We start from the raw sequence: 21,374 nt of genomic DNA, 5'->3' as shown, positions 1-21,374 counted from the left end.
ATGTTCGGATGTGGAAAACTCCACGCAGATGTGCAAGCACTGGTTTGACAGCTTTGTGTTCAGCTTCTACCTTGCTAATTGTTTTCGTGGGATTATTTGGATTGTGTAGAAAGCTTTTTCCAAATCCCCTTTATTACTGAAGTTATTGTTGCCAGCAGGAATAAGATTAAAGGTGCTTAAGTCTGTAGAGTTGTTTCTAATTTGTACGTGTCATTTCAGTGGCATTTGAACAGAACTCTGTCTCTTCCCCTCCCTGCTCCCCTGTGGTACTGTGCTTGAGTTAGGGCTGAGAAGCCAAGCTATTGGAAGAAAATTCATTTTGTTCCCTAATTATTATGCTGGCACTCGGGAGATAATTTTTCCCTTCATGCACTGCCAATTAATATGCAAATGAGCTGATAAATATTTATACCGTGATTTAAATTATGCAGGGAGCGCTTTCAGTGTACTCTGCAAATGAATTGTTCATGGACTTCAAAGTGCTGGCTGCTGTGCTAACGAGGGGAGATTTGCATAAGGCCCTAATCAGGCGCATACTGATTAAGCTTCATTATGGAAACTGCCAGCTGCAATCTTTGTTTCTATTTTATTACAAAAAGGGGAACTTTTCACGCTTCAGTCGCCTTGACAATGTCAGACACAGCTAGTAGGAGAGACTAAAACTCCACAGAGCAACTGAAGTTTCCCTGTTCAGTTGAAGATTGCTATGGTGTAACTCAAGTTGTATTCTTCCCCCACCTCCCCGCTCCCTTTCGTGTTCGGTTGAGAGCAGTAGTGTAGATTCGATAGAAATTGCCATTCTCCCTTTCCTTGGACTATCTGAACCTGTAGAGGATACCACAGCAATGCTGGACTGCAGCGACTACGTTCTAGGTGGGTACCAGCTCAGCTCTTTCTTATGAGCGTTTAATATGGAAATAGAGGCTGTGGGGTTGACTATGCATAGAGGCTTAATCACATATGCAGAGGCTAGAGAAGGTATTTGTAAGGCTGAAGCTCACCAGTGACTCGGCAGCAAGTAGGTGCCTGGTAGATAGATAGATAGAGAGATCTGTACCAGGGAAATACATGGTTTGTTTTTTTTCTTTTTCTTCTTTCCCTTGCTCCAGGAGAATTCGTTTTCTCTGCACTGGAGAGATTTGCTGCTAGGCTTGGATGATATTAATACAGACCTTTTGCTTTTAGGATTCCAATCTGAGAAGCATTTGTCTTCTAAAAAACACTGGATTTGACTTGCGTATATGTGTGTTATGAATTTTAAAGCATTAAAATAAATGAGAGACAGTCCCAGTCTCAAAGAATTTAGTAGCCGTATTGAGCCATTCCCCAACAGAATGTATATTATGTCTGTGTGTTTTTAATGAAATAGCAAGGTTCTTCATGCGTAATAGAAAATAAGGTGGAGTGCACAGTGGTTGCCATTGATACCGTTGCAAGCTGTGCCTAAGGTTACTGGAGTAATGTATTTCCTGCGCTGAGATTCCATCAGGACTGCAGAACAGACATGCCATAATTTCTTCTTCATGTCTTTTAAAGTTATTTGCAATAATGGATCATACCAATTTTACAATAGGTTTTATTTATTTTCAAGGCTCTTTCCCCAAAAGCTCAACATATAGATTTTTTTGTTGTTGTTGTTCTTTTGATTCCGTTATATGTAAGTTCTTACATGAACTTATATGTCAAAGTATGAGAATATATTTTTGGATGGTAAATTTTAAAGCAGACATCTGAATATTTGTTTCTGAATATCAAGTGGCTTCAAAAAAATAATTTCTAGAGAATTCTCAGCATGTTTTTACTCACATTGAACTTTGGTTTTCCCATATGCATCAATGAATCATTTTTGGTGATGGGAGTATTAGGCAGTTTCACTTTAATGGGCGAAAGGAAATGGTTAATGATATATTCCGTGTTAAGATTTCTTGTGTTTTACTAGCTATGTACAATCCCTAATACTCCAGGTTGGTCCAGCGTCCGCCGCTTCTTTCTGCGGAATACCTTTTGAAATGTTACCAAGGGTGTGCGAAAGCCTGGCACAGCACTGCCTTGCGACACCCTCAGCTCTGCTAGCAGCGTAGCAGTACTGAATGTATTCGCTCCTGAGAGTTTGATTTCAATCATACACCTGCTGCTTTCGATCCCTCCTTCTGTGGAGTTTGTTTTCAGATAATGTTGGCAGAAGTTGTAGCCCAGGGCCTTTATTTAAAACCTGAGCAAGATCTAAAGGAAAAAGAAAAGGTGAGGGCATTATGGTTTGGGGTTTTTTTAGCCCACTTCATTTGTTTATTCTTTTAACTTTAAAGCAGAAATTGTATGAGTGTGTATAAACAAAATAATCTTTTTATTTGACGTATAATGAATCCAAAGGTTTAGTATCCCGCGGATATACGTCTGTTTGGCTGGTAGCAGTTTTGTGCTTCAGATGTATGTCATACCATTTGCAATGGAAATAGCGGCATTGTTCTTGATGCTTTACATGCAGAAGGCCCACAGATTGAACAAGAAATAGTCAGCTGGTGAAATAATGGATGCTATCCTTCGTTTGAACCTGAGCAGTACCAGAAAGATTGTTCTTCATCCAATTGCTGGTTTTTTGCAATTGCAATGTTTGAGGTCTTTGTTAGGGATGAATCTTTACAATAAAATAGTCTTCATTTACTCAACTACCAAAAGCATGTCTAAACTTTGTGTGTATGTCTAGTACTAGGAAACACTGAAAACCTTTTTTAAAAGGATTTATTTTGCAGCACAGCCTGAAAGAAAAACACATCTTGGTAGCTTTATGAAAAAGAGGTCTGTATGGTTATAACTTTGTTCTGAGCAAACTTGCTGGTCATGCAGGAAGGTTTGTTTCATGAGCCTCCTCGTACAGAGGGAACAGTTGCTAAGTTGCTTGGAGTTCTGTGCACAGGACAGTTATGTCCCCCACTCCGGGTTTAGTTTGTTTATTCCAGCATTAGTATCCTGCCTGGTGGCTCTAATACTTCAGTTTCTGCAACAAATTAGCACAGGAGGTTCTGTGACGCTTTTCTCGCAAGAGGTTTCTGAAGTGGTTCGGTGAATGGATCCCATGTTATTGAGAGACTATCTTCTCAGCCTGTGGTCAGTGCTATCATGAATTCAGGCTATTCTTGTGCTCTGGGCTTAAAAAATACATCCTATGTCCAATAGCCCCATGAATTAGCCTAGTTTCCACAACAAATGTATTGGACTTCTAAACCCTCTTTGCTCATTTCCTGTTGCTTGAGGACTCTTCATGTTTGTGTCCAAAGCGAAGTCTCCCTTTCAGTGTTCTCTGAACCTAAATTAATTTCAGTAGCCATCTGTGTGTCAAGGAACGAATTAATGCTCTTTATCAAATAAATGTTGCCTATAACTACTTTAAATACATGTGCTGTTGCCACAACAGTAAACTCAAGGTACATGTAACTTCTGGGTGGAAACATACTTTGTATTTGTTTTACACACCAATCTATCATCAGGGAAGGGTACCTCAACAACAGACATTTCTGTGCAGTCAGTGGAACCTGTGTTCTGTTTCCAGACTGTGGATCATACTATCCAAATGCGGAAAATGACAAAATAAGGAGCCGGGAAGCAGTAGGTTCTGTATATGCAACCTTAACAGAGCTCTGTCTTTCAAGACTATGAATTTGTAGCTTGAATCTGCTATGCAGAGGTTGTGAAAAATGGGGCAAAATTTGCAGCCTTTTGCTGAAGTGTAGGCCAGCAGCGCTTAGCTGGAAGGTTTCTCCTCACTCACTCCCCCTTTCAAAAAAATGGTTTAACACGTCTGCCTGTATACTAAGAGTAATATTGGTATTTCAGATCTTTCTTACATGTGGCTGACATTTGAAAGATTTAATCATAGGCATAGGAACTTTCTGAGAAGAGTTGGGGCTCTGGAGAGGTTGAGTTAACTTGTTGGGGGAAGATTCCTGTTTGTTACAGTCCTTTAGGTTTTCTAGGCCCTACTGGGTTCAACTGCAGCAGTTGTTTACGTGGAAATTTACATTTGTTTTAAAAATATTTATGCATCTTAAATTGTTTTTCCTAACTGCTTATTGGAGTTTTTCCAAGGTTGATGTCTCTCATCTTTTCTCTCACACATGCTGCATTTCTAACTAGTTCCCTCCTCTTCCCACCCTGCGCTCCCAGCCTGGCTTCATCATGACTCCTGTTTTCATTCAGGCCCTGTCCATGTGCCTTGTTCCTCCTGGCTTGTGCTTGTGTTCCTCTGCTGCTGTCGCCCCTGGTTCTTGTAGCCTGAGGGTGGCACTTGTCTCTCTGGGCAGTAATCGGTGATAATACACAGCAAAAGTCTGGCTTCTCATTTCCAACGCTTATAGGCTGCCAAGCAGTGAAGTGTTTGGGCATTCTGGGACGTATCTGGGGGAAAGATGCAGCAGTCAGTGCTGTTACTGTGGTGTTCTTCAGCCCGTTGGTATTTTGGAAATCACTGCTTTGATGAAAGTGCATGACAGAGATAACCTTTTAAGCACCTAGCAAGAGAATATCCTGGAGTAAAGGGTTCATTTTGAGCTCATTGAACTTGCATTTAACTGGGTGTGGGAATGGAAGAGTGTGCTTAAGGATTTGTTTGTGCTTCATTTTATGAACTGGTCTGTCTTGAGATTCTTTTTGTAATTTTGGTTTGTGATAATGTGGCACACTGAGGTCGGTAGCAAGGAATGAGGAGGTAATAAGTTGGAGAACTGATGCTGTACACAGAACATCTGTATAGATTCCTATATGAGGAAACTATATTCTCTGTCTGCCATCTGGAGAGGCCCTCTATGTTGCACTGCGTTCAGCTGACAAGCTTTGAAACCAAGAGCAGACTTTTCAATAGATTCTTCCAGAGGGAAAAGGAAGAGGAATTATTTTATATTTATATGGTTTTGCATGAATATATAGGAAATATAACTTAATATCAGTGATGTTCCTGTAAAATAAAAATGCAGTGTTAGAAAAATGGCATCTATTTAATTATGATGACTGAATTTCCTTTCTCTTGGTGGGGGGGAACAACACAAGAATAATGTAGGCCATGGTGGTCAGACTTAATGTTTTTGAATCTTTATGTAGTCATTGTTCCTCCCCCCCACCCCTTTTTGCTTCTATGACTTTCATTGTACTGAAAATTAAGTTCCTACCTATCTTTGCCTTCCAGCATGCTGTCTTTTATTCCCTTAACATAATGTTTTCATGTATGGGAATAATTGCATACAAAATTTTGAAACAGTATTTATCTGGAAGATTCAGTATTGTGTTCTGCTTCTGATCATTCTTTTTGTGTTATAATCTGAATTAAGGTGAAGTACATATCAAATTCCAGATGTTCTGTACTTCCCTTGGACAAGAAAGCATGAATAGATTTTGGGGTTTATTGCTGTATTATTTTATCTTTATTTCTGTTTTAATGCAGACTCAAGAATGAACAATCCGTCAGAAACCAGTAAACCATCAATGGATAGTGGGGACGGGAACACAGGTAAGAAATGATGAATCAGTGCACAGATATTTTCTGGTGGAATTGAATGGATATTAAAAGCAAAATTTCTTTACCAGTTTACAGGATTAAGAAAACAAAATACCCTCCACCCCCTACTGTTTTTAGAGACTTGGGAACACTTTTGTCTTGTCATTGGGCAAGTAGGGCACACGTTGCCCTACTGTATGCAGGGCATTATTCACACCTACTGTATATAAGATTCCCCTTCCCCACTTCCTCTATCTGTAATGTTTCTGATATTACGGAAGGTCTGGTGGCACTAGCTCTCCATAAGTAGTCTCATTTTTTCTGGCAGAACATACCTTTGGCACCTCTAACTTCATCATTTATTTTTGGGTTGAAATTTCTGCTGGCAGATGTGGGCCACCGGGTGATCTTGTTTTCATCTTGGATTTCCTTCAAGTTCTCACAACAGTTCTCAAGAACAAGGCAAAGGGAGAAAGCATCATTTCTCAACATTAAAAAAAAAAAAAAAGTTAGCAAGCTTTTCTGTGATTTCTTCGTGTGTTAGAACAGAACCTTGAAATTTGGCTAGGGAAGACCCTTTGTGTCAGGGCCAATGTGGCGCATCCTTAAAATGTGGCCAAGTTCTAAGCCATTGAAGAAGCTTGTTAAGCCGCTATAACTCAATCATGCTATCTCATGCTTTAATTCCTTTGTGGAGGTAATTTAATGTTCATTTTGGAAGCAAGAGAAATGAAAATTCTGAATGGAAAGTAAATAGTTCAACCTGAGTCAGAATCCTCTCTGAGCTCAGAATAGCATTTGGGAAGAAAAAATTTTAATGAGAAAGGACTTGTTGCTTTGAGAGAAGTCTAGTTACCTTGTATGAGGAAAATTATTTTTCCTCCTCTTGGTTCAATAATAAGAGTTCTATTTTAAGCTCTGGAGTTGTGCTGAAATTAACAATTTATTTCATTTTGTGCTGCTGTCTCCTCATTCTTTGTGCAAGGCTTTAATTCAGCTAAGAGTGACTGAATGTTCCTGATACTGATCCGAGAGGGTGGATGTTTTCTGCCAATGCATGGGGTCAGTCAAAAGGAATTCTGCTCGCTTATTAATGTGTGTTTTGCTACTGGCATCTCAGTTTTTATAATTTCCATTCTATTTGTAAAAGGACAGGTATCAATTCTTTTTATGTACAAAAATAATTTCTTAAGTATTTAATGCTGGTTTAGGATGATATAAAACATTATTTCTAAAAATATGTGGGCTGTAAATATTTCATAATCATAAACAGCATCAAGAGAACAATGGTTTTAAATATTCCCTGTAGAATCCTTGTAGTTGGAGGGTATTTTTAAACTTCTGAGAAGATTCAGACTTCCTGCTCTGTATGACCACAGTTCCCTGTGTATGCTTTCTCCAAAGAGAGCATTCCCAACGCGCTTCCTTAACTGCAGCTTTAACTAGCAGTTTCACCTAAACTGAGCTGTTAAAGAGGAGAACTTATTCAAAGGTAGTCCATTATCACAGAACTATTGCATCTACTTCAGCAGAACCCTGGCCCGGCTTTCCTAGGCGAATACTTCATCAGCGTGAAGGTGGTGGTCATGGTATAAAGAAATTGATAGATTGTGATGCTGCATGTAGGTGCTTTCATCACAAAAGAGGATATAACTTCTGTGGTTTTTATACTCTAATACTAAGGTTAGTTATCACAAAAGCTTGACTCTTAATGTGGACAAGAAATCAACAATTTCTGAGTGTTGGGGATCTCTCTCTCTCAATGCATTCATGCAGAGAGAGAGATGGGGAAATGTACTGCGGGTGCTGGAAGATGTCTCCCAGAGCACAGTGCAGATACCCACTTAAGTTAGTTTTGAAACCTTCCTTCTCCTTGTTTGTCTTCCCTTCCTGAGCCCTTTCTTGCACCTTACTCCAGATCTACCCAGACCTGTAGTTCCTCACTCCTCTTCCTTTCGTAGGCAGTTTGTAAACTCAGACTAAAGTCTGACAATTATGATCTCGGATTTTGAGAGTATGTTCTTTTCCTTGACTGCAGGTGCAGTGTTACCTTGCCTGCTCCATTTTGTCATGCCTTTACTCTCTGCAGGTACAATTCCAAGACAACATAAACCAATCCACATTCAGGGTATCCTGGCACTTAGTGTTTGGTTCCTTTCCCTGGAGTGGCACTGAGTGAGATAGTTCAAAGATTGGATCTGGCTGAAAATTACTTGCAGTCAGTATTAGTCTTCATCCAGACGAACTCTGTGAAGTAGCTAACCACATGACTGAATTTATGCCAGATTTTAAATGTGCTTGAGTTGCATTGGACTTGGTATGTAAGGGTGAAATTTCATCCTACAGCTTGATTCAGTCGTAACAACCTCCTGGGGGCAGGGGAAGCTCATTTCTCTACTACCACATCTCTGACCTCCCCTGCTTTGCATTATCTGCTGCTTGGTGGGCCCTAAGGTAAGTTAATTCATCTCACATAACTGGCAGAAAACTAACTTGGCCAAAAGAAAAAGGGAACAGTTCACGTGAATAATTTTTTACTCAGTTAAAAAGGTGAATTGGCTTGCTGCTGTGTCCATGGAACTACCAGAAGGGGCAGGACAGGGACAATGTAGTTGGAACCAAGAAGAAAGGGGAGATGGGAGATGGAGGGTTCCCACTACTGTTTTTTTGATGTTGGTGAGTTGTTAGATCAGCTCTAGCAGTTATGGGAGCTGGGATGGAGATGGAAAAGACAAATACTTTGGGATTGTTAAAATCACAGTACTTGTGATTGCATCTGCCATGTCTATTAATCACCACGGGTTTTTGCATTTAACTCTTACCTTGAGCAGAAGTGACGTTCTGGTCCTTTCATATCCTTACAATGTCCTGACCTTCTGCTTCTGACAGCTCCATTTTCCGGTCTCCTGATCAGATTTCTTGGATTCCACAGGAGTGGTGTCACATCCTTATGAGCACCTTAAGAGCAAGGCCTCTCATATACTGGACTCAAAGTTCATTTTCCCTGCTGTTCTTCAAAAGACCTAGGCATCCTGTGATAAATGCAAGCAACCTGGGTAGCATTCCTTCCAAAACTAAGGCTGCATCCGAAGGGGAAGGGACACTGTACTTCCAAATACCAAAGAAAGCTTAAGATGCAAGTAGAACAGAGAGTGAACAGGTGTGGTTTGGGTTTTTTTGCTCTGAGTTTGGTTTTGGGAGGTGTGGGAAGAGGGAGTTGGAGTCCTTCAAGGTTGAATTTAAAGAAAATGTTGTTTTCTCTCAGTACCTGTCTAAACTGTTTTTTGGGACCCATGGAGATTTTAAGCTCAGTCTTGGAACTTGCTTTGTTCAAAACTATCAACCCTAGGAGGCTAGTTTCAAATTTCCGTATTGAGATTCAGTAGAAGCGCTAACTGGAACATTTCTTCTGCACGCATGCACAGCAGTGCTCTTTTAATATGTTATCATGATTTGAGGCTCTTTTTGGAAGATAGTTAACTAGAACAGCTTCACCTATTTATTTAAGGTGAGGCTTCCAGCTAGTCCTTTCAGAAATTGGTAATTCTTTTGACCCCTGCAATTTTCCAATTGGAATGAGGAATATCTGCCTTACAGTAGGTTTTCTTATCTGTATTTTTTTTCCTACATGGAGGTCCCTGACCATAGGTTGAAAACTGATTCAAAGCATCTGCTTAAATAAGGAGGTGGTAGATTTTTTTCCATTGAATTACAGTAGCTGTTTGTCAGGAATTATTTTTATGTATTTACCCAATCATCTTCCCACTCCCTTTGGCCTTCTGCATTGAGAGAATTCTGCAGTTTACTGGAAAGAATGAAAATAGGTGAGATTCTTCTAGCTCTTTCCAGCAGACCTTCTTATCTACCTTTGTTTGGAGAAATGCAACCAAGTGTCATTTATTCAAGATCAATTCAGACGAGTGGTAGTCCTTCCATTCACTTTGGATTGGAATTTTAGACTCATTAAGCAAAATTATTTTATGTAGTTTAAAATTTAATATTTTTAACGTGTATGTGGCTCTTTGGCTGCACGTATGTCTCCTAAGTCTGTAAACCCTGGCCCAAAGCACAGAACTAAAAACTTGAGAGCAGACCAACTCTTCTCCACAGCACCTTCACCAAAGATACATCAAAGGGCCACCTTAGGTGTACCTTATGTGAGTGCTAGAAAGCTTGACTATCTACATTGTATCTATATTTAATTGAACAGTGATTCCATCTTTGGAAATTTTACCAGTGTAAGCTGTTTGTAGGTCAAAGTAGCAATGTGAAATATTGGATAGTGTATTTTACTAATAAAATTTTACGTCTACTTGCTTTTGCAGGTGTTTCTAAGGAAAAGCAAGCCCCTGTTGTTGATTAACAACTGTCTTTTTTAGATAACCTAGATTTTTATGACAGAAAATGTAGATGATGGAAAGAATTCTGAAGTAGGAGTTAGTTGAAAACATGTCCGTAGGCACTGAATAAAATCTGATTGTCATGAAGAGTAAACATGCAAGTCTAAAGCTGGTTTTACTTCATTTCAGTCACACAATTTTTAAGATTGCATCATCCGTTCTAGATATTCCACGCAGCCTGATACACTCAGAGTCTCCCTTCTTGTTGTTAGCCACTGTAGGCAGTAATACCCAACATACAAAAACAGTTATTGATAATCCCTAATGTTGATTTTATCACCTTCCCACAGAATGATTCTTAAAAGTTTGTAATTATAGCTCCTCTTGGCAGAAGAAAATTCTGTAATTCTGTGGTAGTTTCTTATAGAAAAAATGTTGTGTCCCCCCGCCCCTTCTCACAACCAGATTATTTGGGGTTTTCATGTTTTCCGAGCTGCTTAGGAAGAAGACAACAAAAATGTAGGGAAATAATCAGTTTTTAGTTATATGAAAGTGGGTAAGAGCAAAAGCAAGCCCGGGGAGTTTAGATTATGTAATGAGAGCACAAATATTCATGGAAATGTGGAGGTATCTTAAAACTGTGGCCTGTAACTGCTGTGTATATACGGTACTTCTGTTTTCGTCAAGAATTTTTTTACCTGTCTTTAATGAAAGGTAGCTTTATATGAACCTTGTTCTTGCCACTTTCTGACTTGAAGAATAGTCTTCAGCTGCTGGATAGACAGTGCATGGAGAATGGAAACACAGTTTAACCTTAGCAGCATGCGCCCATTTGGTTCTCAAACCGTGGTAGAGAATGATGGGCTAATAGTGTACATAGAGTAGATAAGATAATAGAAGCTAAAGAAAATAGGGTGTTGATTTTGTTCAGCTGACAAATGCTGTATTACCAAAATCTGGAAGAGATACTGCTTCCCCCCCTTTCACTAAAAAACTTAAATTCTTGTTATTCTCAGAGTATTTTTCTACTACATAGAATTGAGAGAATAGCAGGAGATTTAGGAATACTAATTCCTATTCCAATTCATAAAAGTAATAACTCATAGTTCTTAATATCTCTCTTTCTCCAGGCACGCAAACAAATGGCCTGGACTTTCAAAAGCAGCCTGTGCCTGTCGGAGGAGCGATCTCTACAGCCCAGGCCCAGGCCTTCCTTGGGCACCTTCATCAGGTAAGAGAAGATCCATTTCAAAGTAGGGGAGACTTGGGCAAGTACAAACGCAGCTGCTCTTGTGTGTTCTCTGTTCTCTCTTCCTGTGAGTGATGGGTAGTCATATAAAGAAACATATGGGTAGACCACATGCTTAAATAGTTTGGATGGGAAAAAGTTCTTATTGTGGCTCTCACTCCATTGCATTAGGCTGCAGAATACATCAAGATAGGGTGAGACCTATTTGAGGCAACTAGAAAACCCGTTTTGGGGACTTGAGAATACCTGAAGCTTTTGGTTTTTATTTTTTTGGTTTTGTTTGTTTTTAAAAAAAAACACCTTCAGGGAGATACCAAATTGAAAGGCAAGGTAAAATTTAATCTTTTTGGTAAAGGATTGTATTGGCCCAACAGCTGCCAAAGTTCTGAAACTGTCACTACCTAGTTAAGAAACCAGAAGTGGCATCAGCATTATGCTTCAGTCTTTCAAACTCTTACACATGAACTAGAAATATAAAGTGATCGTACTTACTAAGCATATATGGTTTGTGAGTTTTTTAATTATTTTTTTTAAAGTTATTTCAAGGACATGTTTGTCGGATGATGTTCAGGCTTCTACTACTGTCGCTCTGTTCTGCTGCTGCAGTGTTTAGGGTATCAAAGCTGAACTTCAGATGTAGAATGAAGCAAAATGGGGCATCCCTAGGTGAAGGGAAGTATAAGCGGCATTTTTTTGTAGTTTTTTTAATCTGTTCACACTTGATATATGAAAACAAATGTCCTAATTTCTTTTCCTTCCTCAGCACCAAGTTTAAACTTTAAAATACTGTACCTAATTGGCTGACCTTGAATGTTTGAGGTCTGAGGTTGCACAGTTATTGTGGTATAATTGATGTACTGAAGCTTTTATGCCCTCTTTTAAGAGCTCTGAACTGCCATTTTATTGTATGGAACATTCCACACATCTTGTCACGTAATTACAATTTTCCTAGTAGATTGGTTATATAGGACCTAGGGAGTGCCAGTGTTTGAATTCGCTGAACCAATAGGATGTTATAGGCTGCCTTTATGGAGAGAAGCTGCTGACTAGTTTTCATGGGTTGTCAGTATGTGTTTAACACAGAGACAGATACAGCTGTTCGCGGAATTTTGTGTGTTTGTTTTAGTCTTCGTTTTGTTATATAGATTGATCCAGGACAGTAATTGTATTTAGCGCAGTGCTTTATCTTGCTTTGGAAATGTATTTATTTAAGCAGTTGTCAGGATCTTTATAACTTCATGTTTGATAAAGTGTGATTCATTTCTTGAGACTCTAGTTCAAAGGAAAATCTCAGCTATTCTTTTATGCACCTGCAGGTGTGTGGGAATGTATTGTCAAACTGTCCTCTTTTAGTGTGGCTGCTGTTAGTGGGGTGTTATTCAACCTTAACACACAGTGGTTTCCTCCAGACTAATACAAAATATTAGCTTGTAGGCAACATTCAGGAACAGTTTAATTTCTAATTAGAAAATGTTTGTTGTGTGGTGGAAGCGGTGTCCAAATTGCATTCAAAGAGATTTTCAGGAGTACGCTGGCTATACCTGAGTGAGATACATTTGTAGTCTTTTATGTGGTTTTTTTATTATTATGTAATTTTTAAAGTATTATTTCTGAGTATGTTTTTTGGATGGCAGGCTGTTATTATTTAGATTATTCTCTGCTGTTAATTCATGTTAAAAGCTCAGATTACATTAGCTGTGTCAAACTGTATTTTGCTTGTGATGAGAAGGACCTTTTCTGGGAGTGTTTGCTTAGATGTAGAACATGCTTAGTAAGTTTAGTACCTTATCTAGAGTGGTAGGAAATGTTTCCAAGGTGACTCTTAAGGGTTGCCTGCTTGAATATTCAGTTATTAATTTCATGTACTGCAATTTAAATTTAAACTCTCTTTCCTATGCTTGCAGATATATGGACTCTCTTTTATATTATGTGGGGACATCTTTTTATAGAGGCAGGAGTGCTACATTTTGTTTTGCTTTATTGTATCCTTATGTGTTGCTTGGTTTTCAAATGAGCAGTGGTTTTCAAACGTGGCCAGAGATGGAATTCAGTACAGGCTGTAACTCTGACCTTTGAAAGCGTTGGTAATTAATTGCATAGCATTCCTTCTTTGTAGTAGGAGTGGTCGTAGAAACAAGGCGAGACTGATTTAAATGGTCTTCAGTAAATGAAAATTTAGCATTTGTTGTACAGAGAAAATCCTTATTAGAGATAAAATAAAACTCTTAAAAATTCCCACTTTCTGATGCATCGGTTTTTCATTATTGCCAACCCACAAGAACTTCTTTAGACCTGTTAATCGCAAACATTGAATTCAAGTTTTGAGTATACCTGAATCAATACAGCCTTTGTAAAGTGTCTCCAGTCCTCTATATTGAGATCTTCTTTTCAGTGGCTGAGGACTGCAAATACTTGAACGGGTTGATTTGAGGAAGAGTGTTTATGCTGTGGGTTTTGTGCTATGCAGGTGATTGCTCCTCTGTCGTTTAAGGAAGCAGGTGAATGCAGTGTACATATTTGGGGTAAGACCCATTGTGAAATATTAGAAGGATGACGATGAGTACAACTCAGCGTCCTCCCCTGAAGCCTGGATTTTTTTAACAGGAAGAGGAATAGTTGGCCTATCCACCTGAAAATGCTCTGTTTCAACTCCATTTCATGATAGTATCTAGATCCCTAGGCAGGAATACTTTCAGCAAGAGGTAGACAAATAACACTGTGGAAGAGTCTTACAGATGTTTTTTATTTTTGTTTTTTTTTCATCCTGGAGCACAACCCCTATTTCACTGATTCAGGTCTTAGAGGGGCATGCATTGTTCTTGGGGCAGTTTTTGTTGGGGTGCGGGTGGGGTGGTGGTTCTTTGTTTACATCGTTAAAGTTTTCTGTGGATTCTACATTATTTCATTTCCATTTTTACACTGTATTGTAGGTCCAGCTCGCTGGAACAAGTTTACAGGCTGCTGCTCAGTCCTTAAATGTACAGGTAAAGACAGTTTCCTTCTGCTGTTTGTCCCTCTCTCATTCCAAACAGCATTATGGTCCTATTAGAGAGAGTTTTTAACCTATGATATGTTACTCTATTTTTTCATTCTGACTGGTCTTGCAAGTGATAGGTATGAACAAATAATAGTTTTACAACTGTAAATCAGGTTCAGAATTGTAAGCATTCAGAAACTGGAGTCGTTTAAAACATGTAGGGATCATAATTTTATACTGAATTTCAGTCAGGTTTTGTATCATGAAAACTATAAAACTCCAGTAATATTCAAGTTCTTCTATTTATTCACTTATTTTAAACATAGCAAGTATTACTTTGCAATTTGTCCTTACTTCTGGTAGCTGAATATAGGAGTATAACATACCATTAACTGTTTAATGTGGCTAGTGTAGATTGCTTGTGTAAGTAACACGTAGTGATTTTAAGTAGAAGTCAGAGTAATTGTTATTTAATAATGTACATGAGACAACAGAGCTTTGAAACTTTTTAATGATGCTGAACACTTCAGTGTATCGGTTAACGTGCCACTTCCTCTCAGTACTATATTAAGGGGCATGGGATGCAGTTTTATTGAAAACTGGTTTCAGTATTGCTTGTTATTAAAGAATGTAGGTAGTGCATTACATGAAATGCAATAAAATGTGGACCCACTTATACATAATAACAATTTGGAAAGAAGAGGAGGTATAGTGACCTTCCTTTCTAAGAGGAAGGAGGCAGAAAATTGCCTTGGTTGCCATGGTAAACTTCCATCCCTGAGAGAGATGTTGGCAAACAGGCTGTATCTCCAGTGCAGAATGTTTACAGTCCTGCGCTGTAATTATCGCTCAATGACTGGCAGAATTAATCAGAGCCTTTATGTTAATTAGCCTGCTCTGCAGTCCCCAAAACAGGTGGTGGAAAATATGCAAATCTATGCAGAATTTTAATGTTCTGCATAACCAGTTTTAATTATCATAAAACTCTCTCCCCCTCTTCATGCACTTGCATTTCCTCCCTCATGTCTTCACAATTTCTTCTGTGGAAAAAAAGAACCAACAAAAACCAAAACCACAAAAAAACCCCAACGCCCCAAATCTTTTAAAATAAAGCAGGATTCAAATAAATAAATGCTAAACTTTGATTATTTAAAAGCACTGTATATATTATGTATTTTGCTGTAGGTAGGTAAACCTCTGAGGATTTCTCAAACTGGTTCCATATAAGCCAACAGTATGATGACTTAGAGGTGCAAGATGCAGATATAGAAAATGGAAACACAATCTCCTTTCCCTTGTTCCATTGTTCAGGATTTTAGGCAATAAACAATTTTAACAACCTTTTCTTTCTTCATGGTGAAAGGTAGTGTCAGCTTCAGTTGCATTGCATAAAGTGAAATGAGACCTGAAATTATGTCAAAGAGTTACAAAAGACCTGAGAGTCTCTTTGTTTTGTTTAAACTGTGTTACCTACAGACATGTTTGAGTAACTGTAGCTGAGATGGTGGGCATATAGAGCCATTGCTTAAACACACTCTTAAAATAAACCCAAGGGCTTTTTGTATGCAGATGAAAGATTTTTATTGTGCGGTGTTGAGATAGCAGTGTTATATATTAACATCTGTTTTACACTATAAAGAGTTGGTTGTTTCGTTTTTTTTTTCAACTAGTCTAAATCTAATGAAGAATCTGGGGACTCTCAGCAGCCAAGCCAGCCTTCCCAGCAGCCTTCAGTGCAGGCGGCCATACCCCAGACCCAGCTCATGCTGGCCGGAGGACAGATCACTGGGGTAAGATTTACCCAAGTACGCTGCAGTAAGCCTCCTGTCCAGCAAATGATGGCAGTATCTACGGCAGTCCCCATAGAACTGTCAGCGAAGGTTATTGTCATTTCCTTTAACATAGGAAGAAACTTGAGTGAAAGAGGGGATAGAAAATATCTTCCTATAAAAAAGTGGAGTTTAATCTTTATTTTTTGTGGCAAAGTATTTGCTTCCTAAAAAAATTTAAAAAAAATAAAATTCGTTCTCTCTGTTCTCAGTATCCATCTTGACTCTGCAATAAAATTAAAACTTGGTGTGTGTACAAATAAAAAAGCCACTGATGTCATAAACAGGAATTTTTGGGTTTTTGCAAGATTAAAATGAGGCATGGGAGCATGAGACTAAATCTTATCAGATAGGTGGGTGAAGAACAAAACCGATGGAAACTGCTGACACTAATTCTTCCTCTTAAACATATTTCTTTTTAAGTAACTATATAAGTGCTTGCCTTAAGCATATTCAAACCCTTCTGTTTTAACCCACCAATTTTGTTTTTTTTAATGGTGAGGCTCTGGGAGTAATTTGTTGTTTAGGATTACTGGTGTTTCTGAATTGTTGTAAATGCTTTCAGTCATTTTTTAAAAAGAGCAAGTTTTGTGAATGGGCTGGTTTGGTTAAAGAGTTTTCTTCCACATAATCAGCTTTGCAGTTTTAAGAGTTCGCCTGTTAATAAGGAATTTAGGGCAGTTGCTCCAACAATGTATTTATGATTTGAAGTATTAGGTTATGTCATTCACTTGAATGAAACGATGTCTTAATTTCATGTTCAATTGTTAAATCTTCTCGTATACTAGTGTGTACATAAACATCCTATTTATTTTTTGATTCATTATATTTGAAAGTTTTAAAAGTGAGACTGTTTTAATACGTTGTTGAAACCCAGCATATTTTATTATTTTTCTCATTCTCAAAAAACATTGGTTTGTTTTAATTTATGATTGTCTGCAGTAGTGAACCATTCAAAACTCCAGGCCTAAGCAGATATGGATTGTAGTAAATATGGGCATCAAGATTCATTTACATGTAAAGGAGAGACTGCTGCCACCTGTTTCACAGAGATAATGCGTGTTTGGGAAAGGGAAGGGATGTAAACTTGCCAACTCTATTCTATTTAAAAAAAAAAAAGGCAGATGGGGAGACTTGGAGAGAAACAAACGGAGCTCATGTTCTTTACTTATATCTTAGGGCATAATGGAAATGATGGAATATGGCAGGGCTTCATGCTAATGTGAAGCAGCTGGGGTGTTATCAGTTTGTTCAGTAGCCATAGCCAGCATTCCTGCTTCTCATTCATCTGGCTAATCACTTGCCGTTCTGCTGGGTGTAAATTTCCTTTCAAATCCTGGCAATACTGATTCTTTTCTTCTGCTTGCTACTTAATTACCTTTTTCCTGAACCTCCTGGTAGAGTTGTGAGGAAAACTTAGGAGGAAAGTTAGGTTCTGTAGGTTCCAGTAAGTGCAAATGTTTGTGTTTGTGCGGTTTGGTTTATGTCAGGTCTGTGGTAGGTTGGTTCCTATGCTGTATTGAGTAGCCAGCTGTCCTTACTTAAGGCCAGAGTTGCGGGCTAGTTAGTGGCTGAACTGTGGTGATAGTTCGAGGAATGTTTGGTTAATATAACTAGTAATGAGCTAGCTAATGACTTTGTAGCTGAAGTGGCTCTTTCCATTATTAATGGCTGTGTTTTCTAATTATTTATAGCTCACGTTGACGCCAGCCCAGCAACAGTTATTGCTACAACAGGCGCAGGCACAGTTGCTGGCGGCTGCAGTGCAGCATTCAGCCAGTCAGCAGCACAGCGCTGCTGGTGCCACCATCTCGGCCTCTGCTGCAACGCCGATGACGCAGATCCCTCTATCTCAGCCAATACAGATTGCACAGGTGAGCCTTGAGGCTTGAGAGGGTGGAAAATAAAGAGGTTTGACTAATTGCATCATTCAAATAATATTTTTATTCCTTATTCAGTGAGTTTCTAGAGTCCTTGAATACTGTTAGTCTTTCCTCGTGCATCCTTAGCTGATGAGGTTGAAGTTGATAGTTTTAGCAAAGAGGGTGTACCAGCCGCTCATCAGTTCCATTAGGCTTCTGAGTTTATTCCAGAATCTGACCAGATGCTGTATTTTCTGAATTTTCCTCCTTGTAGTTAGCTTGAGAAAGGAGAAAAAGAGGTATAGAAAGATGCCCATAGAAATCACACTTGTTGAGACCTGTATGGATGGGAAGGGATACCTATGTATCACAAAGGATGCTTGCTAGATCCAAACAGCAAAATGATAGAGCTGGAGAAAGGCAGTTTGACTTGACACATTTGTGTGCTATTTTGGCTTGGTGCTTAATGCTCGGAGTTCAGTGACAAAGAATGGGCACTCCTGTCTGTCTAGAGAAAAACTTGCCAGAATGAGTCTGGTGTCAGAATCTGTACAGTTTTATGGTCTGCTGGTAAAGACCCATTAATTCTTAATTCTGAAGAACTGCTTGCCAAGAAGTTCTGCTTACTAGGAGCAGCAAAGATCCTCCTGGGTATTTCAGCGTTGGCTTAATTCAGCATGGAGAATGCAGCACCACTGCCTCTATGCTTAGCATATGTAGTGTGGAAACTCCTGAGACTTCTTAATGTACAGCGTAGGCATCTCAGATACTACTAGTAGGTGATTTTGTTGCTGACACTGAGGTCCATCTTTCCATAGATTAAGGTTCTCAGTATGTAATATTTCAGTTTGATTAGTCTAGCTGTGCAAAGTGTGTTGGGTATGTAATCTCCAAAGTTGCTGCTTCTTACAGTGAGCAGGTTCTTTAAGACGGTCTGACTCTTTCTGTTCAGACTGTTTTCGCTTGCATTCAACTGGGATGAAGTGTCTAAAAAGTGAAGATGAGGGATGATTAAGTAAGAGAATAGAAGTGTCGCAGTTATCTGTGAAGTCTATTGGTGAAATGTGCTATTCCTTTATTGTGCTAGCCTAGTCCACTAGCTGAGTAACAGCCTGGTTGTGCTATCAGTTTTTTATTAACTGAAGTGGCAAACTTCTGTGGTGTTGGTCTAAAAGTTCTGACCTCTCTGTCTGTCCTTACAGAAGCCAGACTGATGCCATCCCACATTTAAAAGGCCAGTACTGATGGTGCCCACAGACCCCTCACACTGGGCATCTTGGTGCGCGGTGACAAGTCATGTGACCAGATATTAATACTTATTTTAGCAAAGGATCCCACTTCACTGTCATTATTCAGAGATGACTCAAGGATGTAGCATTCAAGGAAACTCATAACTCCCAAGACTATCTCTCAATTTTGTTAGGCCTTTGTCTGTAGCCAATAACACAGACAGGTTTCAAGAAAAGAATGGGAAGTGTCCTTGTCAAGGAAGTTGATGGTTACCTTCTAATATCTCTCCATGCATCTGTCACAGAGTTGCCATATGATATTATGCATGTCTTTTAACCTAAATATAAGTGATCCACAGGTGTATGCCTCTTGTCTTCCAGGTGTGCAGCTCAAGATAGCGAGGTCTGTAAACATTTGTACCTTGAACTTTCTGGCTTTACTTTTGTCAAATATGCTACCAAATTAGTGGATACTTTTGTAGGCATTGTGCGTGTGCAAGATGCTGCCTATCCCGCTCTTCCACCTCAGTAGAAAGCTATGAAAATCTGTGATGCATTTATGATTATTAATTTAGTACCGGATTTTTCTCTGGAATTTACAAAATCTTCAGAGAAGTGTTTGAGCAGAGTTGAAAAGATCAGGCATGTGCCGTCAAATAGGAGCTTCTGAAGCAACCATTGTCTGGTTTGTGTGCGTGAATGAGCTAAAGGCTCTATGGAAAATAGCATCTGATCATATAGTTGCCACCATAAAATGTGTATTTGTAGCACAAGGGGAAATAATGTTTCACTTGTTTTCTGGCATTCCTAATTACTTAAATGTTTGACATTACAATTAATTTCTTTTAGGACAGGCTATTTTGATATATAAATGCAGCTTGGTTGAATCTTGGTAGTGGCTTCTTATGATGAAAGTGGAGGGCATCATTTGTGCAGGCGTTGGATATAATTTGAGATGCTTTATGGAAAATTTCTACCATCTAGGTTTGTAGGTGGATGACACTGTTTTTTTGATCCATCTTGATGATTTATAAACAGTGCTCAGCTTTGTTTGCATTGCTATTGTAAACATATAGCTGATTACACAAATAGCTAAATGTTTGTTTTAATTGATGATTTTTGAATAATTGATTAACTGGCAGGTCTCTGCAGCAGGGGGATTACCGTATTTATTTTAATTAACTAATTGCACAAGCATGACTTCTTTAATGTGCACTGGAGTTAATGTAAGGTATCTGCTGCAGGAGTCTGTTAAGATGTTAGTACTGCTGCTGGGTTGATGCTAAATTGTCACTAAACAGTTTTGGAGTTCTTTGTAAACTTTACTTGTTTTCAGGATCCATGATCAGTGTTTATATGATGTAGACCTCAAAATGACAGAGATGCTTAAGTTTGTGACTAGAGATAATGGCATCAAATTTGGAACTTTAGATGCCTTTTTTTAAAAACAAAAAAAGCTTCCTCATGTCAAGATGTAGCCAAGATAGGAGTTGGATTGTTGTGATCTTTTTAAATTGTTAGGCAGCTCCAGAAGACATGCATGTTTCCGCAAAAATCTTTCTATCTCTTTGTATGTGCTTGTGCTAGTATACAGATTTTGCCATTGAGGAAAAAAAGAAAATCAGTATAGGAAAACAGTGTTAGGGTTGTTCGCATGGTTGCTGTTGGGAGATTTATTGTAATGCTACAATTAACTAAATAATAAAACTTTCCCAAGATAGAAATAACGTTGGATTTCAAATGAATTTGAGGGGCTGGTAGGGCTATTTAAGAGTGATTAGCCTTGGAGGTATCGTTTCCATTCTGTGTTACAGAATTATATTTCTGTATTTAAACAAGACTCAGCCAAGATACCATTTACCAAGGCAGATGCACAGAATAAGATTGCTTATACCAGTTATCCCTGAGGCCTTAATTTAAAAACAGTTTTCTCATATTAAAGTGTAAGAGCCTGATGATAAGAGCTGTCATGTCTTAGCTGGGTACCCTGTGTTATGAAGACTATAGTCTTAAACAAAAAGGTCTCCTCTTTTGATCTTGCAAATACACTGCCACTGTTTCTTTGTATTCTTTCTTGTATGCAACTCCTATCTCCTGTGATGCTTCTTCAAATCATCTGAGATCTACTTGGTCATTTGGGGAGGTTTTATTCATTTGCTTTTGATGGGGCAGGTCCTCAACCTATCTGTTTTTTTGTCCATACTTCTTCCTTCAGAGATTTCTTCTCAACTCTTCCTTTTGTGTTTCTACTCTTTCTCTTATCCCCCTCTATTTTCATCCTTCAGCCTCTCTTCATTTCTTTTTCTTCCACCCAGCATTCACAGCCTTAGTCAGCTTGCCCTACTCTTTCTATTTCTGTTTCTTCCTGTGCATCTAGTCCTCACATCCAATTCTGTATGAGCC

General features: G+C 38.8%; 1 protein-coding gene across 10 annotated transcripts in view; it reads left to right on the top strand.

Annotated features, from left to right (window-relative positions):
• Positions 1-21,374, top strand: part of POU2F1 (POU class 2 homeobox 1) — a 110,286-nt gene that overhangs the window by 61,754 nt on the left and 27,158 nt on the right. For 2 of the 10 annotated variants that reach the window (XM_074598175.1, XM_074598167.1), the window contains exons 2-6: positions 5,432-5,497; positions 10,956-11,056; positions 14,005-14,058; positions 15,722-15,841; positions 17,575-17,754. In XM_074598175.1, the coding sequence (XP_074454276.1) occupies positions 5,432-5,497; positions 10,956-11,056; positions 14,005-14,058; positions 15,722-15,841; positions 17,575-17,754 (521 nt within the window). Of the gene's footprint in view, positions 1-639; positions 874-5,431; positions 5,498-10,955; positions 11,057-14,004; positions 14,059-15,721; positions 15,932-17,574; positions 17,755-21,374 lie in introns of those variants that run through there. The other 8 variants (XM_074598156.1, XM_074598146.1, XM_074598216.1 and 5 more) reach the window with 6 other exon arrangements.

This window comes from Larus michahellis, chromosome 1, assembly GCF_964199755.1.
Source record: "Larus michahellis chromosome 1, bLarMic1.1, whole genome shotgun sequence".
NCBI classification, from domain to species: Eukaryota; Metazoa; Chordata; class Aves; order Charadriiformes; family Laridae; genus Larus; species Larus michahellis.
Note: the sequence above shows the minus strand (reverse complement) of the source record. Positions and strands in the feature narration are given on the sequence as shown.